This window comes from Thamnophis sirtalis, unplaced genomic scaffold (genome assembly GCF_051295495.1).
Source record: "Thamnophis sirtalis isolate CommonGarterSnake01/CBP01778 unplaced genomic scaffold, rThaSir2_p1.2 scaffold_2, whole genome shotgun sequence".
Classification (NCBI taxonomy): domain Eukaryota; kingdom Metazoa; phylum Chordata; class Lepidosauria; order Squamata; family Natricidae; genus Thamnophis; species Thamnophis sirtalis.
This window is the reverse complement of record NW_028261382.1, coordinates 121,602,307-121,626,207: the sequence shown is the minus strand read 5'-3', so window position 1 is coordinate 121,626,207 and position 23,901 is coordinate 121,602,307. Positions and strand designations below refer to the sequence as shown.

Below are 23,901 nucleotides of genomic sequence, written 5' to 3'. Positions count from 1 at the left end.
AGCAGTGTGGTGGCCTAGAGGTGGAGCTTTCACCTCACAATCTGGAGGCTGTGAGTTTGATCCTGGGTAGTGACAGATATTTCTCTCTCTGGGCACAAAGGGAAAATATCTTTGATATTTGACTGTGACCTCTGTGTAGGCATCAGGGAGGGCATCAGGCCAGTAAATGCTCAGCTCTATTCCGTTATTGTGCAAGGGATTACAGGGTCATTAAAAATAATTATTGTTATGTCTAATTATAATATATTCTATATGGTTGTTTTCTATGTGCCTCTTTCTGTATGTGTTTATCTTGGATACATGTTTTTGTGATCAGTTAGTTTGCAAAGTAGTAGGAATTTGCAAAATTTGGAAAGAGAAGGACAAAGGGAGGCCAAAAGTGATTTCTAAACATCTATTGGAACTTCGAAAAAGATGCAGCTAAAGGGGAATCCAGAGAAAGGTTTTAAAAAAAGGCAAATTAGTGACTACACAGAAGCCCTTTTATATTTTATATGGGTTGCATGCATAAGACATTTTTTTTAAAAAGGGTTTAGATTACATGGTTGCAGCGACCTCTTTAACAATTCAGAAACTGATGTTTCATTTGCATTCCTGCATGCTTTTTTTTAAAGAGCTGCAAAGTCCTAGATTATTTTACTGCAAAATTCTGAGTGCAATTGCCCAAAACTTAACTGTGTTCTAATTAGTGTATTGATTTAGGAAGTGCAAATGTGTTAAATTAGTTTACAAAAGTAAAATGAAACTCATTCATTTCAAACGTGATAACACATCTGCACATATGTGGATTTGTTCCCTCCTTTTAAATGAATACATCAAGACTTATGTATTAGAATTCTGTTACTAAAGAAATTATTAATCATGGAAGTCTGATTTATAAACCTCTGGTAACATGAGCTTTTTATCAACCGACTCATAATGGTAAAACACTTCCTTTCTTTCCATTGCCACAAGTGAATGTTAAAATGTTAAATTCCAGTAATGCTGAAAATATGATAATACTAGCTTTATTTAATGCCCAGGGAGAGAATATTATATTGGACATTATAAAAGATAGAAATGCTGTATTTATCAGGAAGGAGAGGACTCTGAATTTAAGTTGACCCCCTCCATTCAAAAGAATTGGCAGCTTCACTTACTATATTCTCAGTGAATTTAGGATGATCCTCCCACTTTTAAAATAAAAGATTAGAAGCTAAAACTTGCTTTTCTTTTGAATGAATGCAGAAGAAAGGTTTTAGAATCTCATTTCTTAAGTGCGGGATGGCAAGCCTTCTTTTGCATCACTTCCAAGCTGGAGCATCTTTAGAGGGAAGTCAAAAGTTGAGATGACATCAATTACTATGTATAGTCAAAGTCCAATCAACACTCTATAAAGAGCAGAAAGCCACAGCCACCATTCTTGATTTTTCATCCTCCTTCCCCCTTGGATGCCTATTTCCAAGCCCTTCGCCATGCTTTTAGCTGCCAAAACAAGTAGTCCTTGACTTACGACCACAGTTGAGCCCAAATTTTCTGTTGTTAAGTGAGACATTTGTTAAGTGAATTTTGCCTCACCTTTCCTTCCAAATTTGTTAAGTGAATCACTGCAGTTGATAAGTTACTTACACAGTTGTTAAGTGAATCTGGCTCTCCCATTGACTTTGCTTGTCAGAAGGTTACCAAAGGTAACCTTCGCATGACCCCAGGAACACTGCAACCGTCATAAATATCAACCAGTTGCCAAGTATCCAAATTTTGATTTGTAACCATGAGGATGCTATAATTGTTGAAAGTGTAAAAACGCTCATAAGTCACTTTTTTCAGTGGCATAACTTCAAATGGTCACGAAATGAACTGCTGTAAGTCGAGGACTACCTGTAGAAAAGTCTTTTTCTGAACTACCTCTCTTCATTTGGCCTTAAGGTTGGGTTGATTTTTTTGTCAAGCGCTGCAGAAATTTAGGCATTTCAAAGGAAGAATCTGACCGACTGTCAGTCAAGGAAAAATGTACAGAATATAAGAGAGGCATTCAAGGTGGGCTGAACTTGGGAGCGCACAGGGACTGGTGACTTACGATGCATTTTACCCTTCCCTCAGGCTCAGCCTGGTCATCTCCTAGTATTTTCTTTTTTCAATTTAGCTGCTTTTGTGGTTCAATTAATTTTTAATTGTTTTACACTTGCTTTTGTGTGTTTATTTTTTTGTTAGCCCCACTGAAGGCTAAAATTGAAATACAGGTGGTCCTTGACTTACAACCATTTGTTTAGCGACCTTTCAAAGTTACAGTGGCACTGATAAGGCACTTACGACCGGGCTTCAAAATTATGACTGTTGCATCCACCCTACGATCATTTGATTGAAATTCAGTGGTTTGCCAACAGACATGTATTTATAACTGATAGTGTGTTCCGGGGTAATGTGATCTCCAATTGCAACCTTTCCAGCCAGCTACTGACAAGCAAAGTCAATGGCAGGAACCAGATTCACTTAACAACATGATGATTCATTTAACAACTGCAATGATTTGTTTATGAGCTATAGCCAAAAGTCTTGGGCATGATTCACTTAAAACTGCCTTGCTTAGCAATGGCAATTCTGATCCCAACTGTGGTTGCAACTTGAGGACTAATTGTAATAATAAAAGTTCCAAGTAGCAAAAACTGAACAGATCTCCATGTCCTTACATATATCCTGCTATGATAATGGCAGAGGTCCATTACCTAAAGCCATGGTGGCGAACCACCCTCTCTGTGGGCATGCTAGCACATGCATGTGTGCCTCCTGCTGGCCAGATAGTCTTCGGGTCTCTGCTGCAAATGTGCAGGGCCTGCAGAGGGGACCTGCACACATGAGTAGGCGACATGGTGCGCATGTGGGGCCGCACATGCATGTATTGGGATGGGACTCATGTGAGGGTAGGGCATGCATGCACTGGTGCAGGGCACATGCACGGAGGCCACACACACATTGCATTTTGGGGGTTCGGGTGCGTGCGTGCTTTGGGCACCTGGTCCGGAAAAGGTTAGCCATCTCTGATTTAGCATTAGGGCAGAAGTATGGTTATAGCAACTCACTGCTCAGCTCTCTTTCTGGTACAGTGGCCTCACAGCTTTAACTTTATGCTTCTGACTTCTAGATCAGGGATAGAAACTGCAACAGTATTTCTAAGACAAGTCTGGAGCTTCTGGAAAAACACCCTATCTATATTAAAATAAAAAATAAAGAAGCCCATTAGATTATTTTCTAGAGAGTCTTTTCAATGTACTTTGCACTTTGAGTTATAGTTTCAAGATGTTTGATATGCAGAACAAGGAATGATTAATGATAACTGTCTAAATAGCATTTGACTACCAATCATTGTAAAAAAAAAAACCTAGGGATAAGACTTTCTAAATTGAGAATCAGTTCATTCCTTGCATTTAGATTTAGCAGGGAACTTGAGCAAAAGTAATTTGAATGTTTCTGTCCTAACTTGCACCATGGGAAATGTTTTAGAAATGCTTTTTAAAATGACATGTGTGTTTCTTAATCTTTTGTGAATCAGGTTATGTATCATGCATTTTTCTCTGATTTGGTCACCCAAATTTATTTTGGCTGCTAATTTCCCTTTCCCTTTTGGAGTTCATAATCATTATTATTTCAGCAACAATAAAGCAAGCTCATCAACAGCCATCAAAGGAAAAAGGGGGGGTGGGGGTGGGGAGAAAATACATTATCCATTCAGAATAATTTCCCACGAAACATAAATGTTACTCGGGCTTTGAAATGGATACCGATTCTTTAAATTCTTTCCTGTCTGTTTCAGGAAATAGAGATCCTGTTGATAACGAAGTACAATGTGTCTAAAGTTCATTTCTAAACACTTGGCTTTTTGCTGTGAAAGTCACCTACATTCCCTTTATAATTCAAAGCCACTAGAGATGTGTCTAATCTTGGAGATCTGATCCAGTGCTATCATTCAGAAAAAAATCCTCAATAATAATTCTGCCATTCATTTTTTATCAAAGCACTAACCCTCTTCCTTCTTCTCCTTCTCCTCCCGCTCTTCTTCCTCTTGCCTTTCTCCATCAGTCAGGGAATAAGGTTTCTCGATTTAGAGATCAAATTAGTTTGCAAATAAAGTTATTGCTACTGGTTTTGTTTAAATTCTTAATCAACACAAGCTTACTGGCCTATGTTTGTTGCCTTTTTCCCCCCTCAGAAGCCAAAGGCCCCACTCCCTATGGTGTTGACCGCTGGCCCCAAGTGGTTGCTGGATATGACTTGGCAAGGAGTAGAAGACAACAAAAACAACTGCATTGTGTACAGCAAAGGTAAATCCAAGCTAGTTTCTCTTCCTCTTTCTTGGTAAGGAATTAACCCAGTGCTGGAGAAACATGCTAGTTGATAATAGACAGCAAATACAGGCAGCAGAGATGAGTAACTCACATTTGTTTATTACCACCTTAAGAAAGAGAGAAGGGTTTTATTCATGAGCATGAAACAGAGACATATATTATTCAGCGTTCAAACAGAATATTTTAAAGGTATAGATCTTTCTTCTACCTGATGCATCTCTGATTTAAAAGGCTTGCTTACTTCACTTGCAACGTGAAAAGCTATCCTCCTACTTCCCAGATCTTTGATTTCAAGTGTGTCTGTTTTAAACGCAGCAGCTTTTTCATTCTTCTTTTTTTCCAACCTAAGATAAAATTACTGCATTGTATTAAGCCATGAATCTATTGTGAACATTCCTTTGAGGTTTTTTTTTTAAAGAGGCTCACCCAATTGCAGTTTTAACCTAATAGAAATAAAGAAAAAAAAAAAACATCACTGCTTGTGACAAGTAAATAAAAATCCATTGGAAACACCCATGTTGTTTTGGAGAAGATGATTGTGAGAACTGTGATTTCGAAGGTTCTGAAAACTGAAAGATTGGATTGATTAAGCTTTGGCTTGCTGAGTATATGACTTATCATGTGTAAAGGAATATCATACCACTTTTTAGAATGCTTAAATATAACTGGGTAAATTTCCAAAATGAGTGGTCAAAAGAAGAATGAGGATTTAAGTAGGTGTATCAAATGTTAGATATAATTTTACAATTGTATTGTAACCTCAAAGGGATTTCAGAATGCTGAGATTCTATACATTGAGATTTATGTGGGAATGAATAATTAACAGGAACTCTGAATTAACATGCTATTGGGGAAAAGACCATTTGGAACAAAAGCAAATCATTGGTAAACAATGGGATAAAACCAGGAATTAATCTTCACTAAATTGAATTTTATTTTCACCCTTATCAGATTTGTTGCGCTCATGTTTTAGAAAAAACAATGCAGATTTAATATGAATATGAACTATATAATACAGATCTATGACACTTGAATGAGTAGTGAGTTTATGCATGACAAAGGGAATTGGACGAGATGTTCTCCAGTGTTGTGTCTAAACTTTCCTATTCTATGTTTCTAATATATATTTTCTTTCTTAACTTTTAATATTTTCAATTACTGTCACATTTCAAGTGCTATAAATTTATAGTCTCAGCGTTACTTCTGAAAATAAAGACTTCTTTGATATTTCTTAAGTTGTCTTTTAAACATTCCTAACCAAAACCTCTACAAGAGTGAAATATTTCTTCATTGTAACAACCTTGTGACCAATGTTCAGGCACATAAGGACCTATATTACTATATTAACATTCAAAGTCAATCATAACATCAAGAACTATTAAAACTTACTAGAAACAATTATACCTTGTTTTTATAATCATTGCAAATGGTATATTTTAAATAAGATTTCTTTTAGAACAGAACAAGCTTTCGAAAACTGAAACATTGAAAACAGAATTTGCATGAGTAGTTGTACATTAGAATCTTATGTATTTTATATAATTATATAAAACAGGCATGCACACAGTTTGTAACCTGGAAATATTTAATTAAGGGAACACAAAAAGGAGCAATACATATATTTCTCAAGTCTGCTATGAAGCATTACTTTAACAGCAGAAAACCATACTTAATAAAAATAAAATACAATACAATATTAGCACATATTTTAGTATGCATCTTTATATTTCTAAATAAATGATTGATGACAGTTTATCTAAAACTTTTGCTATAACTGTTCTAAAATAAAACGTAAGCCACATAGTTGTTCACAGATGAAAAATTTCACTAGCAGATTTCTGAATTTTTTTCTCTTACATCTATCTAGTCCTGTTTGATTTTTTTAATACTGTTGCTTCTTAAAATCTGACTCAGTAGTGATAAGGCTGACAATTTTTAATATACTGTATCTCTAAGGCAGATAATATGATAAAATCACTCTTAGATTGTACCACTTAAGGTTGACGAAATATTTTATTGTTAAATGAGTGTGAAAATTCTTTCTGAATAAAAATGAACATTTCATTTTAACTTCAGCATTATTATATGTACATTGTTTTTTATTTGGTTAAAATGCAGCCTGAAATAATATTAATGAACATGTTTCACTAACTGATAGTAAGACTGAATGGATCATCGCTTTTGTGCCCGATTCAATAAAATTGGAAAACGCTGAAAAATCAAATTTCCTAGTAAGTCATAGCAAAATTCAGTGCAATTGGATATGGTGGCAACGGCTGCATTGGATAGTTTTGACATTCCTACTAGGTAATCAAATTTAAATTAGTAAAATATAAGTGAATCACTAGATTTGGACTCATTTTTTTTAGAATTTAAACGATGATGGGGCAATTTGGAGTATTATAAGGATGATGATATTTTTCGGTTTCCGGGATGAATAGACTTTTTCTTGTGGAACATAAAATGATGCACTTTATGGAATTTGGTCCGATTTCATAAGGCTGTTCTTATGCTTTTAAATTTTGATCATATATTGTCTAATACACATAATTATACTAATGGGATCCTCAAAATGAAATTTGTATCATTTGATTCATCTAGAAATTAGATTAGATTTAGATCCTAAATAGAAGGTTTCCCTCTGTTTAGGGAAAACAATCTCCACTATGTATTCATGCTGTTCTGGAAGCCCTTTCAAGTTGCTTAGCAAATAATAATAATAATAATAATAATAATAATAATAATAATAATAATAATAATAACAACAACAACAACAACAACAACAACAACAACAACAACAACAACAACAACCCGATCTGCATAATATGTGTCTGCTTTCAATAAGCAGTAACCAGTAACCATTTTTGTCCTTTCGAAAATAGACTGTAGGTGACAGTATATTCTTTCTTGAATTCTATTGCTGTTCACTGAAGAAACCTGAAACTTTATTTTGGATACAAGACTTTCAGGAAAAGGTTTATCACGTTGTATATATGTTGTATACATTCTAAAAATATTAATCATGAGACCAGGAGTATTTATGTATGGAACAATAGGCAGTAGAATGGAAAATTATAAATTAGAAAAAAGAATGGCAATAGTGGAAAGCTGTAAAAATGTAATTGTGATTTTAATTTAAGAATGCTGAATAAAAATGATTTTTTAAAAAAGGAAAAGGATTATCATAGCTAACAAATAAGGAAATTGGATGTGATTCAGTCATTGCTAATTGCAATGAGGTTGTGATCCTGTATTCTAAAAATACAGTACATGCTTAGTTCTTTGAAAATACCAAAATATTTTTAATGAAAAGTACTAGTTACATATAGGATGTGTTTCACAGCATCTCTCCTAAAACCATTCAATTTTTTTATTATATAGTAACAAAAATACTTAGCCTAGATTTTCTAGTTTAGTTTAAGCAATTTTAGAAACTCTTTTCTAATAGAAAAAAATATTTACTGGTATGTCTGAACAAAAAATAGGTCATCAGTGTGTGATGTATTTCTGATTTTGTTGATGTTTTTATTGTTTTAAATTTATTTGTTTATCAAAATTATATAGTTACTCAACTCATAAGAAGTGATTCTGAATGGCATACATTAAAAAAAGTTTAAAAACAAGAAATGCATAAAACGCAAACATCCACACACATAAACACGATTTGATCAGCAATGGAACAACCTCAATATCTCACCAGTTTCCTAGAAGCCCAAGGCCTGATGATAAAGCCAAATCTTTAGGGACTTCTGGAAAATATGGAGGGACAGGGATGACCTCACTTCAGGGGGAAGAATGTTCCATAAGGCAGGTGAAACAGAAGAGATGTTCCTACCTATTTGGACCTGCCAAGTTTAGTTCCTTGAGGAATGGGACATACAGTGTGCCACTTTTGCCAGATCTGAAGAGATGAGCAAATGTAATGGAAAAGAGATGATCCCTCAAATAAACCAGCCCCATGTCTTGAAGGGCTTTAAAGGGCAAAAGCAGTACCATGAATTGGAAGCAAATTGGCAACCAATGCAATTTATAGAGCAGAAGTGTAACATTGGTTGTTCTAGGAGCAGACATAACCGTCTGCACTGCTGCATTTTATACCGGTTGGCGCTTTTAGATATTCCAGAAGGGCAGCTCAATGTAGAAATCAATTTGGTGTTCACTGCCCACCCAGGATCATATGTTGATGTTATGCCCATTCAGATCTAAGGCAGAGGATGGATGGATGGATGGATGGATGGATGGATGGATGGATGGATGGACAGAGAGATAGATATGCTGTCAAAGGATGATGCTAACAGATGTCACTAAATATGACTTTTAATGTAGTTATCTCACATGTAATGAAAATTTTATTTTGGTGCAAATTAATAAGTCCTCTATTTACTTGGCCCGCACTTTCTTATACATTGTTTCTGTCAGAAAGTACAGTCATTTGGGTATTTTTCATTTTTACTATAGAAATTCTCTTTGACATGAATTTAATTCACATTTCGGTTTACTACTGTTCCTAGTATGATGATGATGATGATGATGATGATGATGATGATGATGATGATGATGATGATGATGATGATGATGATATATTATCAAGTTGAATGGCATGGTAGCATAGTGGTGAAGACTCACCTCCCATTCGGAAGGTTGAGAGTTCAATTCTAGGTAGCAGTAGATGTTTCTCTCCTAGGGCACAAAGAAAAATATCTGCTGTGAACTCCACATGGCATCAGGAAGGGCATCTGGCCAGCAAATGCCCTGAATTTATCCTAAATTAAAGAATTACAGGATTGTAAAAAAGGGAGTATTCTCAAATTGCTGTTTATATGTTGTGGTCATGGAATAAAACTGAGTAGCCAAAGTACACTTTACAATTTAATTAAGGAATAAGATGTAAGTAAAAGAAAAAAGAAAATCAGGGAAAAGACATGCATTGTTGAAAATGTATACATACTGAACAAAATCATTGTTTTATTTAAAAGTTCAAACAGGCAGAGACATCAGTTTTCAGATGAAGAGGACCTGGACATTTTACAGCACATGAGATCACACATAAATTGTCACTGCTGAGTCAATTATCAATTATTATTTACATAAAATTATCCCCTCACATTTCATTAAGCATGCATTGAAGAGCACCAATGCTGTTTTCTGCGTCATCTCAATAATGAAGGCTAAAAGTACTTGGTGCAGCTAGATAGAAAACAAAGTAATATCAGTTAATCATGGTCACAAATGTAAAAACGATCAATGCGGAACATGAAATGAAATGACAGAAGGCTTGAGAAATATTTGTTCCGTTTACTTCGGCTGTATATTTGATGCTGCAAATGGCTATTTTTATTGCAGCACACATCGATCCATAATGCAATATAGTCTTCAAATACTTTGGGATTTGTATTTTTTTTAAATGAAATATTATAAAAACAGCCACTTTATGGTTTCCCATTTTTAATATATCTCACTGCTTCTATCTTAATTTCAAACATTCTCAACCGTATGCGCCATATCAAAACAGTCTCAGACATATTATTAAAACATGTTGGTTTATACTGCATGGCGTTATCCTGTGGTGCTCTGCAATCAATTACCATTATACCACCATCATTAATAATTTTCTTAATGAAAATGATTCTGTTGATCTCCGTTGTATTTTAATTATCAGAGTTAAGCATAATTACACTGCAGCTCTGAGCTGGCATGTAGACTCCTTTAGGGTGCAATTTTGTTTTAACACACTGATAATGTAATTTTACATTGTGTCAGTTGTTTAGTTATTATCCAGTTATACAATTCCACTGTATTCCTGATAACAGATAATAACCTTAGCACCTCCTATGTCCTGAAGTCATTTAAAAAGCAATATTAGAATTTCACAACTAGCTAACTTAATCTCCTTATGATTTTATAATTCCCACTGCTAAATATTTTACATGAACCCTCTTTTAATATATATATATATATATATATATATATATATATATATATATATATATATATATATATATATATATATATATATATATATATATATATATATATATATATATATATATATATATATATATATATATATATATATATATATATATATATACACACTGATAAATAAATAAAGGGAGACTAGTATAGATCTATTTCAAGCTATTTAGCTCTCATCAGCTCTCATTCCCTTACTTGAAATAGATCTATACTAGTCTCCCTTTATTTATTTATCAGCACAAATATAACAAATGTAACAAAAAGGCAACAGTAAAAAATATTGGGTTCTGTCTGGATGGTCTCTTGTGACGAGCCGAAGGACAGAGAATGGAAGTAGTGATCTTCCTCCCATATTTGGGCATACCGGAGGTTGTAATACATACATATATACACATACGCACACACGTGAGGATATGCACATATGTGCTTCATATGTTTTTATTATTTCATATGCTTTTGCTATATACTTTGCTCCTGTTCATTTTGCAGCTTGATATTTCTTTAGCCATTATAGCTTGTCAAACATGGACTAACTCAGATGGAATCCTATCAAATTCCAGATGAAGAATGTTATACTCTTGTTACTCTATGATTGGATTAACACACATAACCCAAACTCGATGGAGCTGGGTAGTTTGCAGTTTAGCACTTAGCAAAACCCAGACATTGTCTGAGCATGTAAATCAGGCAGGGCATTGTTTTATATATAATATGATTAATTTATTTGGCCACAACAGGTAATGAGAAACTGGGATTTATTATCTTAAATTAGGGGTATAGTGTGTTATATAGATACTGGCACTGGTAAAATGGCATCATAAGAACTGTGGGCAAACTGCTTTCTGTAATAGGACAGATCTGACTAATTTAACTAAGTCTCTTGCATTCATTGGTGCAGAATGCCTTCACCTTCAGTAGGCTGCCAGGTTACATTGTGCTTTGTGCTATATTGGTGCAAGATATCAAGTAAGTCTTGATGTAAATCTACAATCTGTCTGAAATCTAAACACACTTTCTTTTTCCCATTGAATGGACTGCTATTATTGTAAATCTGATAGCATGCCAAAGGGCCAGAAATCTTCCAACAGTTGTTATGGGTTGCAGTTGTCCACAAGTTGTCCTTTTGGAAAGGTGATGGTCCTAAGCAAAGATTATGACAATTGTTTTCATTTTTTTTTAAAAAATATACATTTTATATTCAATATATATTAAATATTCATTTTGTAAACAAGAAGCCACTGGGGTTTTTAGTCTCTGTAGACTATTTTCCAGAATCTCCTAATGTATTAGTTCTGTCTTCCTTGTCAACAATCCTTTTTATACTATTGAGCCTTTTTATAATGCCTGCAAGCACTGTTTTTTGATAAATTAAAAATGATTAAATTGTATATTATATTACACCTTGTTACAGATTGCAATTGCTGCAGTGGAAATTAGCTGAAATAAAACTTGAAATAATCATTGGGATGGCTATAGCAAAAAAAAATGGCTATTTTCTTCCCCTCTGAATCAATTTATTTCAAGAGAAATGAATTTTTCTTTAGGAATTTTGTAACCTCAGAGTTTTAATCATTTTCAATTCCAAAAACAAAATAAAGAAACTTCATTTCCCAGCAGACTTTAGTACTAGATAAATATTAGAAGAGGAAGAACATAAAGGAAATTTCTCAGCACTATGGTTGGTATTTAAAAGAATCGTGGACATAAGTGACATCTCAGACTTTGAAGGATGCATGTAGGTGGAGATAAATTTTAGATAATATCAATGTAAAAGCATATAACAAGCATGTAAATTATATCTCAGTAAGATATGGTAAGATGGTGCTGAATTGTAAAATTATAACCACAAATTAACACATATACAATAGTGCTCTTTAATGTAATCTCTTTCCAAGATTTAACATGCAAGCCTTATATGCAATATTCAAGTTTGCACCTTTAGGAAATATTTTAGATATTGGGCAAATCATTTCACAGCAAAAAAAAAAAGGCACACCCTTTTATTTTTGATAATCAGCCACAGGGGAAAACTTTAAATAGGGCCTTGTTCCTTTGGAACCATACCCACTGGAGAAGCCAAAATAAACAACTGCTGTAGTTCATGAAACAATCTATTTTGAAAGATTTCTGTTGTTCCTGTCAGAGTAAAGGAGAAACTATGAAACTCTTACTTACGGACCTTCAATCTTGAAATATATAGTCATCTTTTTTGACATTTGGCCAAACTATAGTTCAGTTTCAGCTAAACTTTATTTTATATTACAAAACTACTGTTCCTTCCTTAAACTTGAAGGATTCCTTGAATGTTTCACAGACATAGGAACTTTTCCATTAAACTCAATCTTTCATTTTAGGCAAACTTTGGTGTTACTTTTTGATAAGGAAACCCTGGAATAGACCATTTACCTATTAAAAACTGATGGGTTGTTTTTTTTAATTCTTAAAATACAGTTAAGCTGTTTTGAGTCAATAACATTCATTTATGTCTGAGGAAGCCAACTTCACAGAAAAGTTGCTGCTGTTGTTTTTGGTGTGAGCTTAATAAGAAAAGAAATCACAAATTTGCTGAGCCACAGATTTCAAGTTGTCGACAACCCCATACCCAAGAAAACAGAAGAAAATATATATGCACTCGGTCCTGTCAAAAGGTTTTCGCCTTATCTTGAGAGACTGTCAGGGCAGGAACATCATGGAATGGACAGGAGTCTATTAAATTAATAAGCTGCTGGATGGTGTCTGGAGAGTTATGATGCTCCATAAATCCAGTTTGATCATGGTGGACAAGGTTTAAATCTGCACCTTCTAATACACATCCACTTTTTGGATTGAATTTGAAGTTTTGTGCTGAAAACATAGAGATAGTCCTGCGGCTTGTGAATTAAGATTTATCTTCTTTTCTCTCTCCCCCCCCCCCTCAATCCCCTTCTTTCTCATAGCTGGTTTTTTTTTTTTCTTTAAGAAAAGCTAGGATTTGACAAAAAGGAAAACACCTTAGGGATCCTGGCAAATGTTACTGCTTGAAATGAAAGAGCTATTGTCAAGGTTAAACCATGACCTAGGTGCCTAATATCAAACCTAGGTTGTTCTTTTCAAACAGCCCCATTGGAATAGAGGGCAAAAAGGTCTGCATGAAAAGAAACAAGGAAGAATTTACCCATAACTTATTTTATAGTGATTCCTGTCAAATGCTCCCACTCTTAGTTTATGACATAAGAGGACATGGATGTTAGCCAATATATTTTGTAAAAGAATAATAATGAAAAGGACCATATTCGAGGACTTACTCTCCTCTGATGATAGAAACCTAAGTTTTAAATCTATTTCTGCATAGATTTTTTAAATCTATTTCTATATCTATTACAGTGGTTCCCAAACTTGGCAACTTTAAGACTTGTGGACTTCAACTCCCAGAAGCAGAGCTGGCTGGAAAATTCTGGGAATTGAAGTCCACAAGTCTTAAAGTTGCCAAGTTTGGGAACCACTGATATATTACATTGCCTGCTCTTGATTTTAATAATTAAAATAATTACTTGGTCATTATACGTATAAGCCACTGCTAATTTCCAAAGAAGATGAATGATGCTGTTGAGAAAATACCCACTTCTAGGAGCCAGATTGATGTCACAAAATACTTTTTATTGGCGTACACAACTATAGTCATCACTGGACACTTCACTAAAGGGATTTAAAAGACCCCAAAGCCCATAAGATTACAGACTATATATCCTGATACATAGGATTTACAAAGTGTGTAAATTTTAAAATAACCTTTACTACAAGAATGTAGGTTCTGATATCAACACAGGGGGCCCTTATGATGGGCTGCTTCTATGTTCTGTTCCTCTAAAGAGACACCAAGCCTGCCCTTTCTCTTGATAGTAGCAACTTCTGTCATAAATAGCATTCTTTATTGGATCTATATATTGATTCCTTCATCCCATGGAAAAGACAGCAACCTGGCTTTTGTAACAACCTGTCCCCTTCCCCTACAGAATTGTCTGTCAGTTTCAGTTTGCCCACTTTACCTAATATGCACATCAGCATCTTGTATTTTAGAATATTATTTGTCCCTGACAATGAACAATATTGTAAAGTAGTCCAATGTTGGAGACAAGCACCTAAACAAGTATATGGAACAAAATATTCAAATTCTTGTTGCATATATGTGGTCTCTGATTATAGATCTCCAAGGGAAAAAAAGGTTGATTTACATGGTTTCCCTCTGGAGAAAGTGCTTTGATATTTAATGTTTTAAAGAGCCAAAAATATTCTAGAAATTAACAAATTTGTAAGAGGACAAATTGTATTCAGTCTGCTATAGAAACAGAATAGCTGGAAATACATATGTAGAACATATAGGTTCTATTGTCATTCTAAAATGCCAATTTTCTGTGACCAAATCATGTAGAGTTTTTCATAAAACAAGCAGTCGAACTTTCGCTATAGTATTTTACACTAAATAGTATAAGCTGCAGTTTCCCTCTAGGGGACCTGATAATGTCAATTATGTACAGAGTAATTATGACATAAAATAGTTAATACTGTTTACAAATAAGCAAAAAAGACACTTCACATTTAGTTCTGATCAGTAAGAATTAAATGGAATGACTGGGGCTTACAACCTGTTATGTAACAAAGAATTAACTACCAATCAATGTTACATTCAGTAGTGTATAGATTGATTAAAACATAACTAAAGCTGAAATCCTAATGCTCCATTTATTTTTGCCTAAGTAAAATGAAGGGGACAGGAATAAGATAGCAATCTCTTAGTCTACAGTTCAATACTTATTCACTTGAGAATAAGCATTGCAGAACATATAATGTTGTAGTATAATATTACACACTTAGTATACTTTGCACAGCTAAGAAAGTTTTATTTTGTTCATATATAACCCATCCTTTAGATCAGAGGTCTATATGGAGTAAATATATTGTTGATTATAGTTTTATAATCTCAGTTTATTTCTCAGTTAAGCAGAAGTATTAGTATTTAAGCTGATTGAATTGCACTGAAATCAATGCAATAAACTTGTTCAAGTTCAATTACCTTAGCTTAACGTGGGCCTGGATTGGACTGTCACTCATGTTTTGCTCACTTCTGCAACGAAGGTCAATACTAAATAGAATCTTGGATCATAAAAATACAGAAAATACTGGTGTGACAATCTGTAGGTTTTCTAATATCAAAGAAGATGACTCAACATCACGACATTAGGTTATGAGTTTCTGACACTTATCAAGCCATACTGCATTGTCTTCAGGGTATAATATTATTTAGTACAACTATAAATATGTTAACTGTAATCAAAGTAATGGTTTCCGCATCATCCAGTTCTCATTTTTCTATCTGTTTCATTTCATTTAGATGCATATTCATTCTGATGCTTAAAACTTTTTATTATGCAATTTATAATGCATTTATTTGCATTGGGTAATTTCTTAATATTAATAGCATTGTCATAGTTGGTTCCATTAAGTGTTCTTCAAATCTTGATTTGAACTGGGTCTTCTATCATCATCATTGCCCCTGTCACCACTACCATCATTCTATAGCATCTAATCTTGACAAAAACAAAATGCAGATCATTACAGGAAAAATAGGAAAATTATACAATTGAATGCTCTAGAGCAGTTCAGGAGGAACCGCGTGAAAAGCTAAAGATTGGTAATAAAGATGCATGGTTTACACAGCTAAAATATGGAAGAAGCTTGCTTGTTCCTTGGGTAAAAGGATTTTATGGGAATTTTAGCTGCCCTGTTTTAAATCATTCAAGAATGAACTCTGATAATATAAAGGTTTATAGCATAATCTTCCCAAATGACAATGCCACACAGTGCTTCTCTGTGCAGACGTTATTGAATGGATTGCAGATAGGAAACTAAACACTTGAATGAAGATCAGAACAAAGATTTGTCTCTGTTTAAAGCAAGACACGACACATATGCACAAGGATCATTCACAGGAACAATTGACTGATATGCCCTAACCTTCAACTCTGCAACAGTGATGAACATAATGGGGCTGATTTGTTACACAAAACAAACATTCAGAAATGTTGGAACGGAAGCGTATGAGAGGTGAGGAAGGGAACAGGATCTTTAAAAAACAGAAATAACAAGGACAGTGGAAGTGTGTGATGTCCACAGGCAGTTCATATGTGTCCGGAAAAGGTAATAGGGTTTTGCTGCAGTGTGTCCAGAACAAAACTCTCTTTTATAAAGGTTCCCCCCTCGCACATACATGCTAGTCGTTCCCGACTCTAGGGGGCGGTGCTGATCCCCATTTCTGACCCAAAGAGCCAGCACTGTCTGATGACAATTCTGTGATCATGACTAAATTCCAAAGGCGCACGGAACGCTGTTACATTTCCACCAAGGTGGTCCCTATTTTTCTCCTTGCATTTTTACATGCTATCAAACTGCTAGGCTGGCAGAAGCTGGGAGAAGTAACGGGAGCTCACTCCGTTACACGCCGCTAGGGGTTCAAACCACCAAACTGCCAACCTTTCTGATGGACATGCTCAGCATCTTAGCCACTGAGCCACCATGTCCCCTTTTATAAATAACAGCATTTTCTTCTCCTGGAAACACGATTCTTCCAAGAGTGCCAAGAGTTGTTAAGGTAGATACGAATATAATTAAAATCACTTTTACAAAATAAGTAAGGTTTATTCAGTTATTCACTTTTAAAATATTAGAATCTAAAATTAAATTCTAATAAAGCCTACACATTGGTAAAAAAAATAACTTTACAAATTAAAAGCATTTTTTGCATAAACAGTTTCAAAAGACCATTTGTTTATGGACATGGTATCCATGTTGAATTGTCTTCAACAAGGCATTACCATTTTTTTTTTAAAAAAGATGGAATACTCCACAATTGAGAGCCAGTTTGATACAGCAGAAGGCACTGGACCAGAAACCAGGAGACAGTAAGTTCTAGTCTCCCTATAGCAGACCTGAACCTTTTATGACCCATGGTCACATCCAATCCTTCAGCTGTCTCTGTCTGGCCTACAGCAATGGTGGTGGATGGAGGTGGGTGATGGGGCAGGAGGGGAGGGGCAGTGGCAGGAGTGGAGCCCTCCACAATAGTCCCTGTGGTCCCATGGGAAAATTAATTGCCCATGCCTTCTCTACAGGCACAAAGCCAGTTGAGTAACCTTAGGCCAGTCACTTTCTCTCAGCCCTATGAAGGAAGCATTGGCAAAACCATTTCTGAAATCTTACCAATAAAATTGCAAGCACCTCCCCAGGAACTTACCAAGAGTCAGTACTGACTCAAAGGCATATATCCAGCCACGTCTCCTTCCCAATTAATAGAAACTCTCCTTTCTTTCTATTTGTCTTACGTATATGAGATAATGAGAAATCAAAGGAGCAAGCTTACACAATATTTTATAGATTATTGCTGTGTTGAGCTACCATCCCTTCTCTTCTGATTATACATGAAATATAAAGATAGCTTGTATTCTAAAAAAGAAAGAAATGTAGATCTCTTTCTCTCTCTCTCTCTCTTTGCTACCAACCCACAATGATTCTCAGGTGGAGCTACTTATCCTGCGTGCAGGCAGAAGAAATATTTTTATCCATTATTTATTTGATGTATGGGCTGCCTGACTCCGGTCAGCTTACAACTTAAAACAGAAAAGCCACAAAAGCGGTTTAGGTATGTAGACAGCAATATCCCTCATAACAAAACATTAGTAGTTCTTTTTCCATCAACCATTTGTGTGTCCTTATTAGAAGCATTCAAGAAGCTCTCATATTACATGTCTAGCACCAACAGCAGGTGTCTGGCAGAGCAAAATAAAACTCGGCTGTCAACTCTTTCAGTGGTGGTGTGTGGCATCTGTAAGAAGGGCTTTATCTCTGAATGGAAACACTGTGATATTGAAACACAGTTGAAGTCTTTAAACTTCTGATAACCAGGTTACCTTCCATACTGCATGAAAAGGTAGGTTTTTACATACTTTTAGTACCAATAACACTTAGACTTACATACTTATTTCAGTGTGCTATACAGCTATACAGCCCTCTATAAGCAGTTTAGAGAGTCAGCATATTGTCCCCAACACTTGGGTCCTCATTTTATCAATCTCAGAAAGATGGAAGGCTGAATCAATCTCGAGCCAGTTAGGATCAAACTCCTGGTAGTGGGCAGAGTTAGTCTGCAATGCTGCATTCTAATCACTGCACCACCATGTCTCTAGTAGTTGGGTTCGTAAGTCTTTGGGAGATCAATATGGTATTAAAATACAGAGGACTTGAGATTAGTCAGTATATATAGCAAACCTGGATTACCTCTATTCCAAGAACTCTCTAAGTAGATTTCTAAGAACTCTCTAAGTAGATTTCTAAGATCTCTCTAAGTAGGTTTCTTCCCAATCAAGAAACACACCTGAAAAGATAACCATGAATTCTGACCCTCTTTAGCAGCCATTTTGTTTGCCAGACTTTGAGAGGGGTGCAGGCTGAGAAATGAATAAATTGCCTCTTCCTCAAAGTAATGAAATAGGCCAGGAGTGTCAAATTTGTGTCGTCACGGCACCATCATGTGACATATCGTGACTTTCCACCCCTTTACTAAACCAGTGTGTGATGCATCTGGCCTGTGGGCCACAAGTTTGATTGTCCTGGAGTAGATCCTTTATAGGTAATGCCAGTTAAGGCAACCTCCATACATGCTTGAAATGATTTGAAGAACAAAGCCTGTCTTCCCTGTCTGGGGTAATAATTTTATTAAAGATGATGTTCTACAAATAAAACTAATGCACTCTACATAGATTAAACAATATAAAGAAGGAAAAGGGGAAAAATTAAAAAGTACAAAATAAAAGAAGAAACTTCCTTCTTCCTCCCAAGCAAGTATAATCAACATCAATAACTTAGCAACTTAGAGCTGAAGAGAAATTTCCTGACAGTTAGAACAATTAATCAGTGGAACAGCTTGCCTCCAGAAGTTGTGAATGCCCCAACACTGGAAGTCTTTAAGAAGATGTTGGATAGACATTTGTCTGAAACGGTATAGGGTTTCCTGTCTAGGCAGGGGGCTGAACTAGAGGACCTCCAAGGTCCCTTCCAACTCTGCTATTGTATTGTATTAACTTATCACCAACTTTTGAAGGGAAAAAAAGTAAGTCTTTCCTATGCTGGTTTTCTCATCTTTCAGAACCATTTGATTACATGTCCCATCATCCTCAGCAAGAAGAAGCTTTGCTGCTAAGAGGATGGTAGTCTAAGAAATCAGAAGAGATCAGGGAGAACTGAGCCTGCTTTTCTTAACAAATTCCAATATGCACAATTGAAAATAAGGCACACATTGTTGCTTAGTTTATTCCCGTCTCTGCTTCTTTGTGATGCATCATAGATATGAGTCCAACTGTTATTAGTAATAGTAATTTTAGTTCATATATTTTAATGTCCATTCATCTTGATAATTTTTTTTTTAAAAAAAATGTTGGCCAGCACTATTCTATGTAAAGAACCGGTCCAAACCATTTCTTTGTTTGGCATTGAACAGTCCTTTTTAATAGAGTGAATAGAAAATGAATTAAAGAAGGATACATAGAATATCTTTTACCATATTTACTTACTGCTGTCTCACTTCTTATCAACAATTTTATTACAAAATTATCTGCTTCCATCCAGGCCCTAATTTATGTATCTTGTCTTCTTTATGCTCACTTTTCTTCACACAGAAATCATCGGTAAAATAGGAGCAGCAGTAGGATGTGGGAGAAATGTGTCAATAGTTTTGCACACTTCCCAGTTTTATTTTTTGGAAGCATACAATTTTGGGAATTTGCCTGACGTTAATAATGTTGTATGGCTGAATCTGGCTTCCCTTGTTTCCTTTATTTTTCAAATAGAGGAGCAGAAAATGGCCCTACCGTGTGTTTTGAGCCACTGGTGCTAAGAATCTAGATGTTGATCTAATGCTAACTTGCCTACCATTCACTTTTTTTTTGTTAAAACTTAGGGGTTCAAAATCCAATTTTTCGTATAAGCTGTTGTTATTCAAATTGCTCATGATGAAGCTCGGGGCAGAGAAAGGTTGGTGCCTTTTTCAGTTCCCTTAGCTGATGAAATCCTCAGGCAACATATATAATGTACTAATAGGAGATATTGTGAACCACTCTACTCCCCTGAAAAAAAAATGGAACATGCATGAAAGCCTCTGAACAAAATGAGCGTATTCTTGCAATTGAAATTGTTAGATTACACTTTTCTATAGCGCATCTCAGGTTCTAGTCTGCTGGCAAAATAATTTCAATAGATGTACTAAGAGAAGAGAAATACCAAGCCTTAGCTTTCAACAGATTCCTCCCCCCCTCTCCCCCCCCAATTTTTTTCTTCTTTTAATCCCTGTGAGGCTGTGTGATTTTTCTTAGCTGGACTAGAGTTGTGTCAACGGGAGGCTTGCACCATAAAGTCAGAAATGTTAAAGAAAGCTACAAGGAACAGCTTTGAGGCAAGGTTTCAAGCTTTGTCATCACGCTTGAAGAATTTTCTGTTTAATGTACTGTAATGCAGAATTCAATAGGGACAAGTTTAATTGAGTTTTACACAACCCAGTTGGGAGTAGAGCTGCAAGGTAGGTGATGTCTAGGTTTTTAATCTTCCACTCCGGAGAGGCTTGTTGACGAAGTAGTTCTTTCTCTTTGTAAGAAAAAAAAGGAAGCATGAGAAATGATACATCCGTGGATAAAACCAATTGGCAACCCCCAAAGGAATGAGGGCGATAAGGCGAATCCAGCACTTGTAAGAAATAAAAGAATCCAACTGTTCATTTAAATGAGAAACAACACATGTGATGGAGGAGGCCGGGAGGCTTGGTGGATGGAATGAAGAGGAAGAGCGACGGGCAACGCAGCAGCTGATTCCAGAGTTAGGATTTCTAGACAAACACTCCGGTGGCTCTGAGAGGGATTAAGGAAGAGATGGCTAATGACATTTGTGCTGGTGTTTGTGTATGTGCGTGCCTGTGTGTACAGTTGCAAAAACGGAATAAAATAGTTCTGTGCATCCGGGGAGGTGGATAAAGTTGCAGGGGAGGTAACGATGCTGCTGTAATGCAGGACTTATTTTTTTGATATATCTTTGTTCCCCGAGGCTTGCCATAAAAATAGACTTCGACACCGTCAGGGAGAAAGTAATACTTTCCCTATAAGCCTCAGCCTATTAAACTTTAACTATGGAGAGTTTATTCCTTCTAGTGGGTCTTAAAATGCAGCCAGAGGGATAGACAAGTGGCAGGAGTGATATGTCACTGGATCATTTATACAGCTTTCCTGTTTATGCAACCATTTGCAAAACCTTCCTATTTCGTCATTCACAGAAACAGTTTCGGAGTGATTTAAACAGGGATTCTCTTTTCCTCATTTTAAACAGTCTCGCAATACATGCCATGATAAAGCACTTCCTTCTTTCAATGTTGCATTATATTCTCCCCACCAAAATAGTCCTGTAATTATAATGAGGGTGTGGTGGAGAGACAGCATCCCAAACTCTTAAAAATAGAATATGCATATGAAGAGAGATGTAATCGCCTATTTTTACTTTTTATTTCTTTATAAAGCGGCAGGAATCTGGCCACTTCTGGTCTGTATTCTGATTACTTATATTCTGAATACTGCATTCTGATAACTTAATACTGAACTCATGATACTGTTTTCAAATATGTTTGTGTTCAGATATGCCCTTATTATTATTTTTCTTAGAGATTGATTTCTAACTTCACAGTTAAAAGAAAAAAGGCCACAGATTCTGTGATCATTGTTGTTGTTAGTTGTCCGACCCATTGCGACCCCATGGACAACATTCCTCCAGGCCTTCCTGTCCTCTACCATCCTCGAGTCCATTTAAGCTCATGTCTACTGCTTCAGTGACTCCATCCAGCCACCTCATCCTCTGCCATCCCCTTCTTCCGTTGCCCTCAATCTTTCCAGTATTAGGCTCTTCTCCAATGAGTCCTTCCTTCTCATTAGATGGCCAAGTATTTGAGTCTCATCCTCAGGATCTGGTCTTCTAAAGAGCAGTCATGGTTGATCTTCTCTAGGACTGTCCGATTTGATCGCCTTGCAGTCCAAGGGGCTCATTTTTAGGGAGTGCTTGATAACACTTGGACAGTACTGAACAAAGGTTCCAGTATTGTGGATTCTACCTATCCAGTCCTCAACAAAGGTTCTGTCCAGAGTAACAATGCCCTTTCTATCTCCTCATGAACTTTTTCCAAAAAGAGGAGATTGGGGACATGACAATAGTTGCTCATATAATCTGATCCAAGGAAGGCCTTTTCAAATCAAGAAGGTTTACAAGGAGGTTTTGACATTGTCTTGGATGTATGCACATGTCAACATATAACGTATGAACATTTGAATACAGATATATCCAGATTTAGATACACATTTTAGTGTGGATGTTGTCTTTTGGGCTACAATATTTGAAAAATGATACGCATGCCAAACTTTTCTCCCCACAGGTTTTTTTTTTAGAAATATCTTGCAAGTACCTCAGCAATAGTACTTAGACTTATATACTGCTTCACGGTGCTTTGCAGCTTTCTCAAAGCAGTTTACAAAGTCAGCATATTGCCACCAACAAGTTGGCTCCTCATTTTTCATGACCTCGGAAGGATGGAAGGCTGAGTCAACCTTGAGCCAGTGAGAGTCGAACTGCTGAACTGCTAGCAGTTGGGAGGAAGCAGAATTAGTCTGCAGTACTGCATTCTAACCACTGCGCCACCACGGCTCTTAGAGCTTCTGCAACTATGAAGACAGTGCAGTAAGCGGGGAAGAGGGGGAGAATGTCATCTTAAATTGGTTGCCTCAATCAGAAAACTTTATCTTTACTAGTGATGAGTTTGTGATGGGTTTGTGACATCCTTATGTCCCACAGGGCCACTTTGCTGGGCATTTTATTCCTTGTGTTGTTCCCTTAGAAAGAGCTTCTTTGTTTATTCAAGTAAAAAAAGGGGCAAAACAGCACCAAGGCACCTCATTGCTGTACAAATCCTGAACAGGATCCGTTCATTCAAACTAGCTGCAATTGTAAAAAAAAAAAAAAAAAAAAAAGGAAGATTCTCTGCACATATTTCTGAAACAGCTTTTTGTTACAGCTGCAGAGAGGTAGTAGGAAGCACGGGCAACAAAAGACTGTGAAATCCCACTTTTGGTTCTTGAGCATGGAATTAGAACATGCTCTTTAGCACTGCCAGTTTGTGATGTTTCTTGCTCAATGAACATACTCCTTAGGCAGCAAGTCCTTGCTTCGTATGCCTGCAGATAAATTTACTTAAGGAGAAAAGAGATACCAGCAGTTGTTCCCCAATCCAAAATGAACAAAAGCTCACAGGTGAATAAATAACCTTTGAGATTAAACCAGCATGATGGCCCTTCTCCCTTTGCATACATTGACTGTTTTATCATGTGCATTGCAAAGCAGGCAAAATATCAGGGAATGTTTTCTTCCAAGTTCTTTCTGATTTATTTATTTATTGGTGCCTTTGAGTCATTATCGACTCCTTCAACCATCCAGACATATCCACACTGTTTTCTTGGCAAGATTTACAGAACTGGTTTGCCTTCTTCCTAAGACTGAG

General features: G+C 35.9%; 1 protein-coding gene across 2 annotated transcripts in view; it reads left to right on the top strand.

The window, feature by feature from the left end:
* The window catches only part of ZFPM2 (zinc finger protein, FOG family member 2), a 326,347-nt gene that overhangs the window by 206,858 nt on the left and 95,588 nt on the right, over positions 1-23,901 (top strand). For both annotated transcript variants that reach the window (XM_087706784.1, XM_087706783.1), the window contains one exon: positions 4,184-4,295. In XM_087706784.1, coding sequence (XP_087562910.1) covers positions 4,184-4,295 — 112 coding nt within the window. The remainder of the gene's footprint in view (positions 1-4,183; positions 4,296-23,901) is intronic.